General features: G+C 40.4%; 1 protein-coding gene across 2 annotated transcripts in view; it reads right to left on the bottom strand.

Moving 5' to 3' along the window:
- Positions 1-20222, bottom strand: part of VRK1 (VRK serine/threonine kinase 1) — a 59862-nt gene that overhangs the window by 33659 nt on the left and 5981 nt on the right. Inside the window, exons 1-2 of one of the 2 annotated variants that reach the window (XM_070412799.1) lie at positions 5249-5324; positions 4796-4960 (exon numbers count right to left, since the gene is read on the bottom strand). In XM_070412799.1, the coding sequence (XP_070268900.1) occupies positions 4796-4955 (160 nt within the window). In that variant the 5' untranslated portion in view covers positions 4956-4960; positions 5249-5324. Of the gene's footprint in view, positions 1-4795; positions 4961-5248; positions 5325-20222 lie in introns of those variants that run through there. The other variant, XM_070412789.1, reaches the window with a different exon arrangement.

Raw genomic sequence — 20222 nt, 5'->3', positions numbered from 1 at the left:
GCTTCACACAACAACAAAAATAAATGAATATACATATAAATTATGTGTGATGGTGATAAGTGCTATAAGTGCTGCAAGATAGTAAGGGAAACCTCACCGACAGGGTGTCACTGGAGCAGTGGTCTGAACACAGTGAGGGAGTGAGCCATGGAAATGTCAGGGTGAAACCATTCCAGGCCAACCAGCACCTGGCCCTGATGTAGGAGCCCCTGACATGTCGGAGGAAAGTAGGGAGGCCAAAGTAGCCAGAGAAGAGTGAGTGGAAAGCAGCAGAACACACACAATGAGCTTCATTGGTGACATAAAGCTGTCCCTCTATGAATGAGCTGGAAAGCCACTGGGAGTTTGGGGAAGAGGACTGGCAAGGTCAGACTGTGCCTTGTAAAGAATCCTTCAGAATGCTTGTGGAGAATGGAGAGTAGAGGGCAAGGAGCTCAGTACTCGGGTGAGGGATGGCGGTGCCTGAACCCGAGTGGCAGCAGACAAGGTGGTGAGAAGCGGTCACATTGTGGACATATTTTCAAAGAAGAGCCACAGGCTTTGTGGGTGAACTGGATATGGAGTTCAGTGGGAGAAAGGAGGAAGGATAACTCCTGGCTTTTGGCCTGAGCAACTGGGAAGAGGAAGCTGCTACTTCCTAAGACGGAGAAGACCGCAGGAGACCTGGTGCGGGGGGTGTCTCAATTCGAGATGCTTATTAAATATCCAAGGTCAGATGTTAAACAGGCAGTGGGTATACGGGGTAGGGTAACAGTAGGTTTACCCTGCTTGTATGGAAAATAATACAATAATTAATAAATGATAATACAAGAATAAACTGTTTCACATACTCATTGTAAACCTATTTTGGCTCCACCCTGTACAAGTCTTAGTTTCAGAAGAGGGATACAAGTTAAAAATAAATGAGTCATCAACCTAAGTCATCAATCTACTCACTCCAAACCCTAGAAGCTGGAAGAGCTCCCCAGGAAATGAGTATAGAGAGGAAAGAAGAAATCCTAGGACTGAACCCTAAGGCATTCTCACATCAGCAGGTGAAGAGATAGGAGGGACAGGCAAGGTGAAACCAAGAAACTCCAACCAGCTGGGAAGCAGCAAGAATACTTCAGTCTAAAGAAGAAACACAAAGTCATAAAATTGGCTAATGAGTAGAAGGAATAGCCAAGGAATGTCGCTTAAATACTGAATTAGTAATAAAGCACAGTCAGATTTTAGCAGTTGGTATACAAAATATTAAAATGAGGCTAGTATACTAATAAGACCGTACAATTCAAATGAAGAAAAAGGGGAAAAGAAGCTCAATAAGCCCTGGCTGCTTTGGCTCAGTGGATAGAGCATCGGCCTGCGGACTGAAGGGTCCTGGGTTCGATTCTGGTCAGGGACACATGCCTGGGTTGTGAGCTCAGTCCCCAGTAGGGGGCGTGCAGGAGGCAGCCAATCGGTGATTCTCTCTCATCATTGATGTTTCTCTCTCTCTGAAATCAATAAAAATATCTTTAAAAAAAAAAAAGCTCAATAATTCACTCCAACAATATGTACTGCAAAATATGCCAGGCACTAAGTACACCATAAGAGCTGTCCATCGTCAAGAAGCACACGTTTAACCCTGGGTGGTGTGCTACGTATTAGAGCACCATCCCATGCACAAAAGAATCATGGGTGCAATTCCTGGGTCAAGGGCATGTACCTGGGTTGCAGGTTTGATCCCCACCAATCCATGTGTCTCTCTCACATTGATATCTCTCCTCTCGACCCCACTACTCTCTCTTAAAAAAAAAAAAAAAAAAAAAGGAAAAAATATCCTCAGGTGAGGATTAACAAAACAACAGAAAGCTTATGTTTATTCTGGAAAGAGGAAAAGTAATTTCAACACAGCGTGGATGTACTATGAGAGGATGAAGACAGGGCACAGGGGGACCATAAAAAGACAGCGCCTACCCTAAACTCAGCTTTGGAAAATCTAAACAAAAGAAGCATCACATACAAAAACCAAGAGGCAAAAGGCAACATTATAGCTGAAGCATAGCTTTTGGGGATAAAAGGGATGAAGAAAGTTACTTTGGAACCAGACTGTATGAAGGGTCTTGTATGCCATTCCAAAACTTTGTCATTTATCCTAAGGGCACCAGGGAGACATTAAAAAACGTTTAAATGGAAGGTCCTATGATCTGATTAGCGGTCTGGGTCACTTAAGCCCCAATGTGAACAAGGAGATGCAAGGGGACAAGACTGAGCAGAGGATTCATTGCTACAGTGAGAATCCAGACGAGACATGGAAATGACCTCCACTAATAAGGTAGTGGCAGCAAAGGTAGAGAAGCCGGGAGACTGGAGGACATCCCTCAGACAGAATATGCAGAAGAAAGGTGAGCCACAGCCCTAGCCGCTTTGGCTCAGTGGATAGAGCATTGGCTTGCGGACTGAAGAGCCCCGGGTTCAATTCCAGCCAAGGGCACATGCTTGGGTTGCGGGCTCTATCCCCAGTAGGGAGTGTGCAGGAGGCAGCCGATCAATGATTTTCTCTCATCATTGATGTTTCTCTCTCTCCCCCTCTCTCTTCCTCTCTGAAATCAATAAAAAGAAAAAGAAAAAAACATTAAACAAAGAAAGGTGAGCCAAAGAAGGAAAGCTGGAAGATGACTAAGCACATTGAGAGGGAGGAGGAAGGCCAGAGAGGAAGGTAGTTGTCATGAAGACGATGGAAGCAATTTCTATTTGTAAAAGATAAACAGTATCAAGTCCTGCAGAAAACACCCAAAGAAGATGCAAAAGCAACTTGTTTAACTCATGAGCAGAAACTGCTGATGATCTTCGGTAGGGCAGTTATGGAGAGGTAAGCTGGAGGCAGCATTAAGGCAAACCCTTCTCCAGAGTTATCAATCCAGGCTTATAGCAGTGACGTTTTGTCACAGAAATCTTTCAAACCATCAAATACAAAAAATACTATTAAATGGCATTTTCTGGTGATAAATACAAATATGAACAAAATAGCTAGCACACATGCAAAAGCAAGTTCCCTATTTGCCAAAGGTTACAAAAGTAAAGTAACTAATGCAAAATTAAGAACCAGCTTGTTAAAGACAAGTTCCCATTCCTACTATGGGATGTCCTAACCCACACATTCTGCCGAGAGACGGCCTAATAATCTACCATCTCTAAGTTACAAGGTCAAACAATATATACCTGACTAAAAAAGCTTCTAACCTTTCATGGTTTACAAGGATTTTCACGTTAAATCAGAGATAACCTAGTTCACTGTAATGCGTTTGGCTCTGAACAAAACTAAAGAATCAACACCTATTTCCCACTGACCTAGAGGAATCATATTTATGAAATACTAGAGGCCCGGTGCATGAAAATTTGTACACTGGGGGAAGGGGGCAGACCCTCAGCCAGGCCTGCCCCCTCTCACAGTCCAGGAACCCTCAGGGGATGTCCTACTGATGGCTTAGGCCCACTCCCAGCTCCTGCTCTACAGGAGGCAACCGGGCTGATCAGGATAAGGCACTGCCCCCATAACCCCGCTGCTGCTGCCACTGCTGGCCGTGGCGGCTGCCTGAGCCCCGGGCCTCGCAGCTGCCTGAGCCCACAGCTGCCTTAGCCCCTGGCTGCCTGAGCCCACAGCTACCATGAGCCCTGGGCTTCACAGCCGCCGAGGCTCATGGCTGCCGTGACCCCCCCCGGGCCTCGCAGCCGCTGTGGCTTTGTCCGGACAGACGTCCAGATGTCCGCCCTATTTAGCATATTATCCTTTTATTAGTATAGATTATTAGTATAGATAGTAAAGCGGTGGCTTTTAAGCTGTTTCATGACCATACCCCTAGAGACCGGCTAACCCACTGCAGCCCGTGGGTCCTGGAGGAGATACAGCTGCTCGTTTATCTCTGTCAGGGGCTTCAGCATGCATGGGCCCTCTAGTTTCTGATTGGCAAGTCTGGGTGGAACCTGAGAACTGGCAGTTCAAACAGGTTTCCATGTGATGCTAATCTACACTACAAAATTAGTATTCTAAGAAAGATATTCCTTCAAAGAGAAAAGGGGTTCCGCTACTAAGAGCAACATTTTATAAACCTCCAGGCAGAAATTAAATAATTAAATGATGGACTAGCTGAATCGAGATTAGAGGTGGAATAAGAACACAGAAACGTTAGAAATATCAAAAGCAAACATGAAGTGTGTTGTATCACTATAATATTCTTGATGAAGCAGACAACTTTAGAAGTAGTCAGGTAAAATATTTTTTAAATCAACAATTTAGTTAACCTACAGAATCTCAGGGTTCCACAGTAGGTCCCCCCAAATTTCAAGGTAAGTATGCTAAAAATAGTACATTAAATCAGGACTAACATGAATTTCTAGATCATTCTCCTAATTCCATAATTACAACTTATTAAGGTTGTATAGGAAGAAAATAAAAACCTACAATGGTTAAGATCTGAAAATTGCCAAATTAAACCAAAACAGAGGGAGTAAATCCTAATTGGGTGGAGGTAGGGGAAAAAATGTACATCAATTTCTTTGCATCTCAAAAAAGTTAAGATTATATGGAATACCTTAAAAATCCAAAGCCATGGTGCTCACTAATGACAATATTACAGATACTTTATACTCTTTCTACTGTGACTAAATCAACCATCTTCTCTTCCACTCCTGACAGAGATGCATTTTTGCCTAGTCATATATTGACTGTAGTTTATTAGAAATATCCTGTAACAGCTCAAATTGAGAAACTATTTTGATATGAAGCACATAAATCTTTGGCTTGACAATTCATTAGAAGTGGTCATACACCTACCAAGATATATACAACCAAAGCCACCTTGGCCAATGGGTAATCCTAGTTTCCATTCCTTTTTTGCCAAGTCGGTGATTACCTCCCCAGCTGCAAATTGTTCTGCAAGACGTCTCTTTGCAGGGCCCTGTCTTCCAGCTTGAGCTGCTTTTACACGAGGCATTTTCACTAAAATATAAAACAAAGCAACACTGAGAATTATCATGCCAGAAGTGTTCAAAACATTTCCCACTAAGGAAAGCTTCTGTGCAATACAGGTACTATTCAAATTCTTACTAACTCTAAAATTTAAAGGACATCTGTTCTAATTTATAATCCTCTTGGATTATCTCTTAATTTTGGAGAGAAAACAATAAATAAAATGAGCTATGCACCCTGGCCGGTTTGGCTCAGTGGATAGAGTGTCAGCCTGCAGACCAAAGATTCCAGGGTTCAATTCTAGTCAAGGGCACGTACCTTGGTTGCAGACTCCTCCCCGGCCCTGGCCCTGGACAGGGCTCGTGCAGGAGGCAACCAATTGATGTATTTCTCTCACATCAATATTTCTCTCTGTCTCTTCCTCTCCCTTCCACTCTCCCTAAAAAACAATGGGAAAATATCCTCAGGTGAGGATTAACAACAACAACAACAAAAAACCTATGCAATTACTTTCAAGAAAATATTTAGTTTAAAGTTTCAGTGATCTAATATCTATAACTAAAAATGCTATTTAACACACAAAAATATGCTCTATGAAGGTGAGGGGAAAGGTGCATCCAATTAGTATGCACACTTTATCACAATGCAGTAAGTTTATAAAGGTCAATACCAATGTGGTAAGAGCACAGTACAGAGATGGAAAACACAAGACAATTAACACAAGGGGAAAGGGAACGATTTTTCTGTACTTAAAAAAAAATAAAGATCAAAATGAAAGGTCACACCACACACTTAACAAAATTCAACCCAGGATAATCAACACTAAAACACAACTTAATAAAATTACTGAACTTAATAGTAGAAGAAAATATTCTCTGAGCACCCAGGCCAAAAAAAAAGGATATTTTATATGAAAAATAAAATCAGATTGTCATCACTGACAGCAACACTTTATGCCAGGGGGGAAAAAGTAACGTATTTAAGACTTGAAGATAGAAAACATAAGCCAAAGATTTTATACTCAGTTAAATTTCAACTATAAAGACTTCAAAGTGTTATCAAAATGGAAAAAGGGAGTCAGAACTTACTAGAGAACAAGCATCATATATCCAAAATGACTAACGTAAGAACTGACAGTGAGCAGTAAATAGATATTTACTTGTAGAACCAACAAAGGCAATAAAGGAAAGAATAGAATACATAATGGCTATATGTCTGACAATTCAGATATAGTACAACTATGAAAAATCAAGAGAACATATGCAAAAAAGTAATTATCCAGTAATCATATTGTGGTGATACTTGCTTTTGTTAACTAAGGCTATTGTATGCACAAATGTGGAATAATGCAAATGAGTAATTATGTGATATTTGAATTCTATCATCCCTTTGGATCCTTAAAAATCAGGATTCAAAAATGGAAGAAAGAATACAGATGAAAGACCAAAAAGTAAGGTTGAAATGCTGTGTATTTGGAAATATTCTTAATTCAGAAGGTATCTTATCTTTTACAAAAACCATACACACACCCCTTGTATTTCCTAACCCCATTCACAAAAAAGCTTGGAAACAAACCCAGTAGCAAATGAGCATCCCTGGTACATAAATTGTATTCTTGGAATACCAATTCTTATTAAAAGAAACCAGATGAAGAAAGGACTGACTCCAGGTCTGAAGCTGTACATGTACAAGATAGACTTGGAACACCTGTAGTTTCTAGACGTCAAGGAAGCTATCAAAAACTACTAGCGTTACGTCAAATACGTCTAAGGAGTCAGCTTGAAAGATGTTCCCACTGACCAAAGATGGGCCAATCTGCGTCAGTAAAGACAACACCACAATGGCTGAAGACATATACAATGGGTAAATCCAGGAGCTTATAACAGTAAGAAACCCTAAGCGGTCACCTCTAAAGGATAATAGAAAACCACTCAATTTTGAAAAGTGATAAATATAAATTGTACCACTGGGTAACCCACAGAAGATGAGAAATTTCTTTTTACAGAAAAATTTCCGCTAATAAATGACTAAGAATGGTTTAAGTTAACACCATTCCTCCCTCCTAATGAATTAATGGATCTACACATTGAGCCTTGACAGCTACAAGCATCAAAATATAACAGATATCCAGTCATTATATGCCTCCTGATAAAAGAACACAACGCTACCCATGAAGCAATCTTGCCAAAAAATAAATTAAAAATAAATAAAAAATAAACCCTGAATCTGATCAAGCCTACCAATTCACAAGCTATGAAGAGAAAAGAACAACATGATAAACTGTAACACAGAAAAGCAATCTGCACAACCCTAACTGTGGAAATCTTACAATACACAGAATCCCATTTCTTCACTAAAGGAAAAAGAGAAGAGATGCAGAAAAAAAAAAAAAAAACCTACATTTTAAAAGGCTTAAAAATAACATGCAAAACAAAATTAAATCAGGCAAATCTAAGCTACAGTGTTTAGGGATGCACATTTGAGTGATAATTTTTATAAAGAAACGGAAACGACTACCATAAAAGATAGAAGTTACACTGGAAAAGCATAAGAAAGTTGTGAGTAGGATGAGGGACATAGCTGGCAAAGTTCTATTTCTTGATGTGGGTGGTAATTATAAAAGTACCTTATAATTCATTAAGTCTATATTTGTTTGATAAGGTTTTCTGTATTGGTAGTTTATAGCTATAACATTAAAAAATTACTGTTCTTATAATTAACAATCATCAAGGGATCAAAACTAGAAATCTTTTCATATTCCATGAGCTTGTCCAACCACACAAACAAAAAAAGGAAGAAAAAAAAGACTCCCCCACCCCCAAGTAAAAGCTGTAATTCATTTCCTGTGAACTATGGGTAGCATTTTGTTTTCATTATATTTTTAAAATTACCCCTCTGTATTGCAAATATCCTTCCCAAATTAATTGTCTTTCGATATTGCTAATTTTGAGCTTTTGGATTATACATCATCCTTAGACCTCACCCAGTCAAATTACTTTTTTCAAGTATCTCCCATGTTTTCTTTTAGTTGTCTTATGGTTTCATATTTTGCTGGTAAAATTCTGATCTGTCTACACTTACAAAGATTTAAGACAGTGGTTCTCAACCTGTGGGTCGCGACCCCTTTGGGGGTCGAACGACCCTTTCACAGGGGTCGCCTAAGACCATAGGAAAACACATATATAATTACATACTGTTTTTGTGATTAATCACTATGCTTTAATTATGTTTAATTTGTAACAATGAAAATACATCCTGCATATCAGATATTTACATGACGATTCATAACAGTAGCAAAATTACAGTTATGAAGTAGCAACAAAAATAATTTTATGGTTGGGGGTCACCACAACATGAGGAGCTATTAAAGGGCCTCGGTGTTAGGAAGGTGGAGAACCACTGGTTTAAGATATAAAGTAGGATTCCACCTTTTTCCAGATTATCCGGCCCCCTCCCCCTTCAAGAGACCCACAGTGTTCAAGACCTTATACCAATGCAAGTAAACTAAGTACAAAGTTCATATGAAGTTGTTCAATGTAGGTCCTAAATTACCAGCTTCTCTGCAAACAAAAAAGAAGAAAAATATATTTATTAATGAGTATCTGAAACTAACTTGCTGCCTCGGTGAGAACCTCCCTGACAATTCGGTCCATTCCACATGAATGTGAAGAAGTCATTGAGGTTTTTCCCAGTGCAGCAAGCTGAGCAGAGGCAGCCACATACTGGTGGGTCACTTATAGGTGCTAACAGGTAGCTGGGAGGCCAGGAACCTTTAAACCAAATGGCAGCTTTCAACAGCATCAGAACAGGATTCAACAAGCTTCACTTTTTTCTTTTCTTTTTATTTTTTTACTTTTTTCTTTTATTGTTATTCTTTTTTGCTATTGTTTTCTTTTTTCCCTTCTTTTTTCCTTAATATTTCATATTTCTCTTTCCTTTCTAATCCTATTTCCTTTCTTTTTTCTGTTTTTATACTTTTTTTCTTGGTTTTCTTTTCCTAATCTTTTTTCTTCTTCTTTCCTTTCATATTTTTTCTTCTTTTATTCTTTTTTCTTTTGTCTTTTATTTCTTTCTTTCTTTTCCTTATTTTTTGTTGGTGGTGGTGGTGGTAATGATTTTTTGTTTTTTTTTTCGTTTTACTTTGTCTTGTTTTGTTCTGTCGGCACCTGTACAACAACTTATTCGACGTGGTCAAAGTTGAGCCTCACAGTCAGCCACCCTGAGTGTCAATCCGACACATGAACAGGCCAACAGCAATCAAGACCCAATTACAACAGGAGGGTCCGCATAACCCACACAAGGGACATTCCTACAGCATCCGGCTCTCGAGATCAAGAAGACTGCAGCACTGGGCCCACAGGGCACCTACTACATAAGGCCACCAAACGAAGAATAGGAATCATAGTAGAGCTATCTAATACATAGAAGCAAACAGAAAGAGGCACCCAAAATAGGGAAACAAAGAAACAGGCCCCAAATGAAACTCAGGAGGAATCACCAGAAAAAGAGCTAAATGAAATGGAGGCAAGCAATTTATCAGATAACGAGTTCAAAGTCATGGTTTGGAACTGAGTAAGAATTACAAGAAACTTAGGAACACAACAGCACGAACAAGGAAATAGAAACCATGAATAAGAATATTGAAGAATACCATAACATCTATAATAATAAAAACATAATATGATAATTAGACCGAATGTCCTTCCAGACAACCTTCTGGACGAAGCTGGGGCTGCAAGGGAAGCCTGGGTCCCGGGTGCCTGCCAGTGGCCGGAGGGAAGCCTGGGTCCTGGGTGCCAGAGGGAAGCCGGTGCCAGCAGCTGGGGGAAGGAAGGCCTACTCTTGCACGAATTTTGTGCACCAGGCCTCTAGTCAAGAATATACTGGAAGGAATTAAAAGTAGACTGGATGAAGCAGAGTTTCAAATCAGTGATTTAGAAGACAAGGGGGAAAAAAACAATTAGAACAGCAAAAACACTTGAAAATAATGAGGCTACCTTAAGGAAACTTTGGGACAACTTGACAGGTAACAACATCTGCATCATAGGGGACCAGAAAGAAGAAAGTGAGCAAGAAATAAAGAACCTGTTTTTAAAAAAATGACAAAACTTTCCTAACCTGGTGAAGTTGAAAAAGTCACACAAGTTCAGGAAGCACTGAGAGTCCCAATCAAGATGAACCCAAAGAGACCCAAACTAAGACACCTCATAATTAAATGGCAAACATTAAAGACAAAGAAAGGCAGCAACAGAGAGACAGAACGTTATCCACAGGGACTTCCCATGAGACTGTCAGCTGATTTCTGAACAGAAACACTTCAGGCCAGAAGGGACTGGCATGAAGTATTCAAAGTAATGAAAAGCAAGGACCTGAATCCAGGACTACTCTATCCAGCAAGGCTATCATTTAAAATTGAAGGCAAAATAATGAGCTTCCCAGACCAAAAAAAAAAAAGAAGACTAAAGGAGTACATTACCACCAAATCAGCACTGCAAGGAATGTTAAAAGGAAGTCCCTTTCTCACTATGCCTTGCAAGCATCCCTCCCTCATCCTCTAGTGACAAAACCTAACACTGCTGGAAAAGAAAAAAAAATGTTTATAGTATCTAACGCAAGTATCACAAACAGAGCAAAGAAAGGTGAATTTGCAGTTGAGAGGCAATAAACTGAAAGTGTGCACAAGACTGGTAAATTTTACACATGTATATACACCTGAGCAACAACTACCTGGGATCAGGACTCCGAGAACATTTTCATCACACCATAACCTTGCCTCCAGCCCCTCTCCTGCCAACACCCATGCATTCCTCTTCTTTCAGCTGATTGGCAAGGCCACTCAGGTTGTGCCACTGACTTTGGAGAACACTCCTCTGCCAGCTTTGTCTGAGATCTGCGTCTCAGACCTGATGTCCCTTTGCAGCAGCCTCCCATGCCCCTCTCTGACCTTCATTGTATTTGGCAGCCACTCTTATTTTCTGGTTCAGGGTGACAGAAGTCTCCTAGTTTTCGAGAACAGGAAATCTGTGTTTCTCAATCCACTTATTCCTTTTCAGGTGATTTGTGAAAAGAAGAGAGTAGAATTATTTGAAACCAGAAGTTCCTGCTCAAAAACTATGATATATAACAGAACCATAGCATTTGCTTCAGTAAGTCAGTGAATTCTCTAAAGAGCTTAAAATGTTAATTTGAATTAAACAACTGCATTAGTACATTATAGGCTTCTTCTAATAATGAACCAATGACCAGCTTTAAGATTTCTATTAAACAATACATCGGAGAGCACAAACCTCAACCAAATTAAATCTTTCCGCGTTATTTCTGCCCACCTGGAGCAAAGAAAATCCACTATTATGATAGCCAATTCAACAGAGATGTTGCAAAGAAAAAGTTTACCCTCACATATAATCCACTACATAATCCAACCACCTCTTTTACCACTGAAATGAAATTCAGATGCAAGTGAAAAGCACATCCAAATGCAAATCAATACCCCCTTTGCTGGAACCACTCACTGGTATAGTCCATATTAGCATATTCACCAAAATCTAATTGTAAACAGAGTAATTATGGTGGTAAAGTTATTAAATACACAAAGCAAGCTTGGAACTATACATATTCAAATAGAAATTCAGTGGCAGATCAACTTTTATATCCGAAACAATACCCTAATTAATAGTCAGCTCTGATAATAAAATGGTTCTTTTTCAGATAACGTTTCCAAAAATATTCTGCTATGAATATTAAAATAAAGTTTTGTGAAGAGATTTTTAAAATATTCCATAGCTATATTTATCACAATACAGTACTGTATTTAGACAACTGGCATTTTTCAAGTCCTGGATTCAAATTTGGAACAATTTCTTTTTTAATCTTCTGCTGAAGATAAATGTTTGAATGATTCAAACAATTCTACTGACAATGAGCTCTATGAATTCCTCACAACCAAACTGGAAGATGACAATGCTGTATAAAGCTTATTACACACTGGATGCCTAGTCATGCATTTTCCCTACGATAGGTATGCACATAAGTTCCTCTGAGTGGGTCATAGATTTTCATGAAGTTTTCTTGAAAGTCATAAGCTTCTCTGATGCCTTTAAACTATGTAGCCGCACTGATTCAAGGATACTTTTGCACCATTGGACTATTCACCATTCCGTTAACATGGTACCAACATAGTCTTATCTCCACTCTTCACAGTATAAAGCTGTTTCTTGCCCTCCAACATCTACATTTACTGAAATCTTTTCCGCACCCAAATATCTCTCTTTCTCAGTCAGATAGGACCTCTGGTTTCAGCAGTGTTCTTACCTCTTACTGCATTTGATAAATGTTCCCTGTAAATTTATAAGCTCCCTGAAAAGAGAACTACCTTACAATACATTGCACTTGGTAGGAATTCAAAAACTGTGTAAAAATAAACAGCAGAAAGTTACTTTTTTTTTCTTTGAGTACCTGAAGTCTAACTTTGGATGTAGCCACTCCTTTTAACCATTAAACAGAAAGTTACAGAATAAACTTACGAGCTTTCCTTTTATTCTTTTAACTTTACACAAGCTACGCTCCCTCCCACCAAAAAAAAAACACAGAAAAAAAAAACAAGTCTTCAGTGCCAAGTAGAAACAACTGATATTAGTGACAGATGGTCCAGGAAACATGCTAATCATTTTTACTCTAGATTTCCTCAGCTCTATCTTTATGGCAATGTAGTTCACCAGGAAACTAAACATTTGAACTCATTTATTCCAAAAGCATTTATAAAACACCTCTGAAATGTGTGCCAAAACTGTGTGAGGGGCTGGAAATACAAACATGAATGAAATGCAACATTTGGACTCAGGAAGCTGACTAGTTTCATACAGAAACGCCATCACACAGTTATGATTTCATATTACACTGTCAACCTCACACAAGGATCGATAAAAAGCCCTTCAGGTAAAGGATGTTTCTGAGTCCTTGATGAAACTACTTGTTAAAGACAGTGAGCAGTTGCAGACATCTACAACATCAAACTCTGTTAGTTTCATGGTGGGGAAAAAGTGCCTCTTCCAGTGTGTAAATTTTTAAGATATTAAGAGCTATGAAACTCCTGTTTTCTCTTTTTCAATCAGTGCCACAAAGTGCAGAGCAGACGAATAAACTCTCTTACATGCCTACCCATCATCTGCGGGAGTGCTTCTCGGCCATGGCTGTCCATCATAATCCCCAGCGGAACGTGAAATAAGGCCCTACTCCCCAAGGGCCCCGTGTCTGGATGCTTCAGTGCTGCACAGGGGCTGAGACGCAGACTGGACCACTGATCTAGGTTCTGGTGCATTTGCCTTTCTTCATTAAGTCCTTCACTCCAAAATAGCGGCTCTATTACCTACAATTCTACTGGATTAGATCATTTTAATAGTAGCCACCTCCAGTTCATTTTAGAAGTGAGGCAAATATATAAATTAGTGAATGAGTGACACAAGAGAAGTAAAAAAAAAAAAATTGCCCTTTTCTCATCCTACTGCATCCCAAGCCCAAATCCTCATTTGTATCTCAAACTTATCTGGGATTAAGAAGTAATTATATAGTTTGGTGTAAATGGCTTCCTGCCAAACTACAGTAAGTTAAAGAATAAAATCAAACAGGAGACAGTCAACAAAGAACTTCAGCACCTATTTTGCTAAATTACATCAGGAACGATTTGAAAGCAATACATCTAAAGACAATTCTCTTACAAATGAGCCAGCTAATCAGAAGTTAATCAATGCATTTGATTAGTGCTAAGAGATCATCTGAAAAATAAAATACTGAATCATAGCCACTTCCCAATAATATAAAAGGTCTTTACATATTTACTTCATTTTATCCACACAAATCCTACAGTTCAGACAGAACAATAAGGATAGCCACAAGAATAAAAAATATACTTATTACCAACACCATCCTCCTACATAATAAAAGCCTAGTATGCAAATTGTGCCCTCGGGCAGTCGTTCGACAGGGAGACCAGAAGTTCGACCACTCGCTATGACATGCGCTGACCACCAGGGAGCAGAGCAGAACATGGCAGGCGTCGGTGATGAGGCACTGGCAGCAGGCGGCAGTGGAGGCACCGCTGGCCCCTATGGGCCCCAATGAGAGCAGGACCGTGTTGGGATGGTGGAGTAGGTGAGCAGGCAGCGCCAGGTCAAGGCAGGTGCAACCAACAAAGGTGGTAGGGTCCAGGGTCGCCACCTAGCTCCCAGACACAGAAGCAGCCAGGTGGGGAGCCTGGCCCTGATGGATCGCGCCCACAGGTGGGATGGTGGAGCAGGTAAGAGGGCGGCACCAGGCCAAGGCAGGGTGTCAGGCAGGGCTGCGGGGCTGAGGGACTGTGGGGCTGGGGGCGAGAGCTGGGGCCCAATCTCTGCAGGCCACTCCAAGGGATCCCACCCATGCACAAATTCGTGCACCGGGTCTCTAGTTTAACATAAAACCTGAGACACTGGAAGGTGAACTGTGAGTTCCTGTTAGGGACATCCAACCAGACCTCTGGTTTCACTCAGAGAACCTGCCAATGAATAAAAGTATGAAAGACATTCATGTTATATGGTACCTTGAGTAACTTAAAAATAAGAGTAACACAACAAACCATAAGAATATAGAAGTGAACCTCCTGAAATAAGATCCTATAAACCCATAAATTTATTCTGGAAAAACATTAAGCTAAACTCAAACTATGACACAATCTTTGTAGCAACTGCCACACGAGTTATTTTCACACCTACGAGGGAAAGAACTAGGTGAAGACACTCAAGTCTAACTCTGAAAAAGGAAGTATCTTCAGAGAAGAAACATTTCGTCCTAGCCATGATTATTTTCACTTGTATTAGGAAAGTGATCAATGTTACATTAAATTTTTGGTCTAGTGAATAAAATTTTAAAATACAGTATCAAATATACACCCTCAACTCTCATTCCTTTAAGTGACATCTGAAAGAGGAACGCTAACTGCAGAACTAGTCTTAAGGGAGAACACGGACTGTGGTACCATTTCAAACACAAGCCCAGATTGCTCACTGCCACCACTTCCCCAAATGGAAGGGTCCGTTCACTTCTCTTTCTGAGTTTTGATGCCGTGAGTGGCTGATCCACCCCTGGAGTCCTAACAAGTCTCCAGGAACCAACCATGAAGCAGACACTGCTTCATTGATTCCTGCCCCCCCCCGCCCCCCGATTTTAAAAACTAGGAACTTCCTGCTCTGCCTATGCAAAGCATCATACATGTATGGCAAGAGGGATCATACATGTACAGCAAGAGGGGAGCAGTCGAACGATGTGGACCTCAGCAGGCAGTTCCTGAGCCATCGTGCATTCCCTCCCTGATGTGGAAAAGCCTCATTAAAACGCCCTTCCCCCACTCTCTGTGCAGTTAAACATGTTTTCCCACAGGCTCAGGAGAGCAGCCTACCTGGGTTTGAAAGCATTATCTAACCAAGACGAGATCATCACCACATTATCCTTTGACTTGGGTCTGTGAAAACACTCAAACATTTCTTCTTCTTACAGATTCTGGGGAACCAACCAACCTGCATCCTAAAAAATTACTGCAATCCTCACTCTTTTCTAATCAGATACCCTGGTGGTTGATTGTTTGGAGGAAGCTATACACTGCGAAAGAAGAAAAAAATGCATCTACAAAAGAAAGAGAGAGACAGACAGACAGACAGAGACACATGCAGGATTCAAAGGGAAGTGGCGCTGTTCTCCTCATAGGCCCTAAAAGGAAAAAGCTGAAAAGAATGCTTCTTTATGTAGAGCAAACAATTCCTAAAATTACAAATTCTGCACTATATTGTTAATATTCTTACATAACATTTAGCATAGTTTGACAGTTTTGTAAATGATAGATTTCCCATTAGTTCTCCCATTGGGGAGCAAAATTACCTACCAAACTTTTTTTTGCAATTATTTCCCTGGGTGTTCACTATTAAGTCTATATGAGATAACTACTGAGAAACATTTCTCCTTATATATTCTTACAGCAGGCTCAAAGGGAGAATATTTCTAACTACTTAAAAGGAAATTAGGATTACCAAGTAACCAAAGTATTATCAGAAGTGTACTGCAGTCATTAAAAATCCTTGATGAAAACATAAAAACTTTTCAGAATCTGAGACAAGGTTTTTCTAAGCAACACACAAAATAAAACACTCAAGACATTAGGAAAATTGCTAAATTTGACAAAATAAAAATTCTCCAGATAAAAAATACTATAAACAAACTCAAAAATAAAAAAATATCTACAAAATATGACAAGAGGCTAATTTTCTTAGTACTTAAAAATCCTTCATTATAAGGAAAAAGACAAAAGAAAAATGAAACGTGACATAGAGAGGCAAACTCACCGAAAAAGAAATACAAATTGCTTTTAAAAAATTATTAGGAGTTTTTAAATATATAATAAAGTGGGCAAATGATATAATAAACTCCCATGTACGCATCACCTAGTTTCAACAATTAGCAATCAACACATGGCCATCTGTTTCTTCTGTAAACCCCAGTCTACAACCAAACCCCAGATATCACATCATTTCATATGTAGTGTAAACACTTCTAACAGGTACTTTTAAAAAATGTAACCACCATATATTACTGTCACCCCTAACAAAATTAATAATAATTCCTTAATATCTAATAAAATATGTTCAAATCTTGTCTCAAAAAATGTCCTCTTATAGTTGATTTTTAGTCACTGCATCTGGCTGATATGTCTTTGAATCTTTTTATTTTTTTAAATATATTTTTAAAATATTTTTATTGATTTCAGAGGATGGAAGAGGGAGAAATAGAAACATCAATGATGAGAGAATCATTGATCAGCTGCCTCCTGCACACCCCACACTGGGGATCAAGCCAGCAACCCAGGCATGAGCCCTGACTGGGAATTGAACCATAACCTCCTGGTTCATAGGTCAACCCTCAACCCGAGCCATGCCGACTGGGCACTTTTAATCTTTTTAATCAACAAATGCCACCCATCTCTTTTATTTTTTTTCTTCCCCTAGTCATCTGTTCTGTAAAATTTCCTACGTTTTGAATTTTGCTGTGTCCATGTATTGTCACTTAACCTGTTCCCCTGTAATTTGTTGGTGTTGCTCAAATTGTCCTATCTCTGGTGGCAAAGCCCTTCAACCAAAGACCACCGAGAACACATCTGTAGTTACACAAGTTAGGAGAACAAACACCATAGGGACCAGTGGTACAGCTCAGTAAGAGAATCGACTACAGGATTTGGGCCAGTTGGGTAATGTGGGGAGGATCTAGGGAAGGAGGGCTTTCTCTAAGTTGGATGCTGTCAGAAAGGGGGGTTATTTTATGTTTGGGTATCTCAAGAAACCGTTTCCAAGGGAAGGGACACTAGAAGGAAGATGAAGCTGTAATTGGTAAGGAAGCAGCAGTCACTCATTTTAGCCAAGTATCTGGTGGGTGGCCCAGCGACCTTGGTTTTCCTCGAGCTTTGTCTCAGTTTATCATGCACTCGGAGGAACCTTGTCTGCAGTAGCTGGGGCTGTTTACGTTCAACTGGAGAACAACATGGTCTACCATGGCCATGCCAGTGTCTGAACACCAGGGCTGCTCCCTTCTCTCTTCCTTTGCACTAGGCAACAGAAGTACTGCAAGTTGGCCACTGTGTCCTTGTGCATGACCCCACAGTCTCAGGTATTTTCCTTGCTTTCTAGCACAAGATATTCCAGGTCCCTTCTATATATGTGAAATGGTCTCCAAGATATAGTTAAATGAAAAAGTGCAAGGGAAGAACCATGTGTAAAACATTTGTATCTATCCTATATAATAAAAGCATAGTATGCAAACTGTCCCCTCTACTCGGAGTTGTCCGGGAGTTCAACCAGGGGGCGGGGCCGGCCAGGGGAAGGGAGGGAGTGCCTAGCCGGCAGCCAGTAGCCACTAGGGACCCTACCCATGCATGAATTTTGTGCACTGGGCCTCTAGTATAAAATAAAGAGACCTATTATGCATATGTATAAAAAAACCAACATTTCAATAAAGAAAGAGATAACCCAATTTGTTAGCAAATGGGAAGCCTTGGCCTGTGTGGGTGTGGCTCAGCTGGCTGGGCATCATCTGCAGACCAAAAAGTCGTGGGTTGATTCCCAGTCAGGGGGGCACATGCCTAGATTGTGGGTTCCATCCCTGGTGGGGGTGCATATGGTGCATTCTGCATGTACGGAGGCAGCCAATGGGTGTTTCTCTCCCCGCCCCCCCACTTCCTCTCACTCTAAAATCAATTAAAGAATGTCATTGGGTGAGGATTTTTTAAAGGGGGGAGGGAAGATTTGACAAGCACTTCATAACATAGGATATCCAAATGGCTAACCAGTATATGAAAAGATGCTCAAATCACTAGTTATCAGCAAAATGCCAATTAAAGCCACACTGAGATCTTCCACACAATCACAGATGAAAGGTTGTAAAATTTTAATGTTTAACCAACAGTACCAAGTGGAGGCACGGATGCAGAGGAGCTGGGACTCGGACACTTTGCTGGTCATAGCTGGTATGACCACTCTGGGAAACTGGCAGTATCTCTCTATTAAAGCTAAAGATACACATACATGCCAGCAATTGTACTCTTAGATACTAAAATGAACACACGTGAACCCAAAGATATGAACAAGAATGATTCCAGCAGCATTATTCATAAGTGCTACAAATTAGAAACTATTCATTCACTACAACAGAATGGATAAATACATTGTGGTATATAATTTGTGGTGATTTTTTTAATGGCCAGAAATTTTTTGACACACCTCTCCATAAAGACATGAGGTCTATGTTTCCTACCCTTGAAACCAGGCAGGCTTGTGTCTATTTCAACCAAGAGAGTCTAGTGGAAGTGATATGATGTGACTTCTGAGAATAAGTCACTCTCAGGAAGCTTCCTCTGGGATCCCAGCCAACATGCTGTGAAAAGCCCAGGCCTCATGCAGAATCTGCAACCAGGGCAGAGCCACCTTTAAAGCAACAACAGCTGGTGATAAGAGGTGAGTCTTATTCCTAAAACAGAAGAGAAAGCAAATGCACTGAAGAAGTTATACCACCAATTTAAGCCCCTACACATGCAATGTCCAGTTTAAGCTCGGTGTCTCAATTACAAGGACCCAGAGTGAAAATGCAGGAGCTCATCTCCAAATGCTGTGACTTCACCCAATACCAGAGAGACTGTGCTCGCCTGGCATTTCTTAAAACTCCTCTCCTCCTCCCCTCAAGGGAAGCTCTGCCTCTAGACCAGCCGTGGGCAAACTACGGCCCTTGGGCCGGATCCGGCCCGTTTGAAATGAATAAAACTAAAAAAAAAGAGACCGTACCCTTTTATGTAATGATGTTTACTTCGAATTTATATTAGTTCACACAAACACTCCATCCATGCTTTTGTTCCGGCCCTCCGGTCCAGTTTAAGAACCCATTGTGGCCCTCGAGTCAAAAAGTTTGCCCACCCCTGCTCTAGACACTGACATGACCTTCCTCTGGTCATGTATGATCATCAACCCCATGACAGCCTTTTCAGTAGCAATATCTGAACACTAAACAGTCCACAGAGGACTCAAGAGTTGCAAAGAAACAAAGCAAGTTTCAAGTGGAAGTTCTGTCTCCACGGACACGGTGTCTACAATGTCACTAGTCCGTGGCTGAAAAACTCCAGAGGTGGAGTTCCCTGTCATTGGAGATATTCCATTGTAGACGAGATCATGTGATAATATCTAATATGTGGATTTCAAGGATGATGGAAAATGGGTTTTTTGAAAAAGATTCCCTGGCCCAGGCAGTGTGGCTCAGTTGGTTGAGCATCATCCCATGCACCAGGAGGTCACCAGTTCAATTCCCGGTCAGGACACATGCCCAGATTGCGGGCTCAATTCCCAGAAGGGGGTGTGCAGGAGGCAGTGGATCAATGATTCTCTCTCATCACTGATGTTTCTAACACTCTCTCTCTCTCTCTCTCTCTCTCCCTCTCCCTCTCCCTCTTCCTCTCCCTTCCTCTCTTTGAAATCAATAAAAACATATTTTTAAAAAAGATTATGTTTCAGGTAACTCTCCAGAGAAAAACAGGGATGTTAAAGTGATGATGATAAACATTTACTGAACACTGACTGTGAGCCAGACATATATCAAGTGACTAGTGTACATACTTCACAGTTAATCCTCACAACTACCCTATGAAACAGGTACTGTTATGCCTTGATTTGATGGTAAAATTAGGTTGCCCTAATGTCACATATCAGTCAATATCTGAACTCAGAGCTACCTAACT

The sequence above is a fragment of the Myotis yumanensis genome, unplaced genomic scaffold, assembly GCF_028538775.1.
Source record: "Myotis yumanensis isolate MYYU_CA2020_CCGP unplaced genomic scaffold, mMyoYum1.0.hap1 SCAF_1, whole genome shotgun sequence".
NCBI lineage: Eukaryota > Metazoa > Chordata > Mammalia > Chiroptera > Vespertilionidae > Myotis > Myotis yumanensis.
The sequence above is the reverse complement of the archived record's forward strand: the minus strand, read 5'-3'. Positions and strand labels throughout refer to the sequence as shown.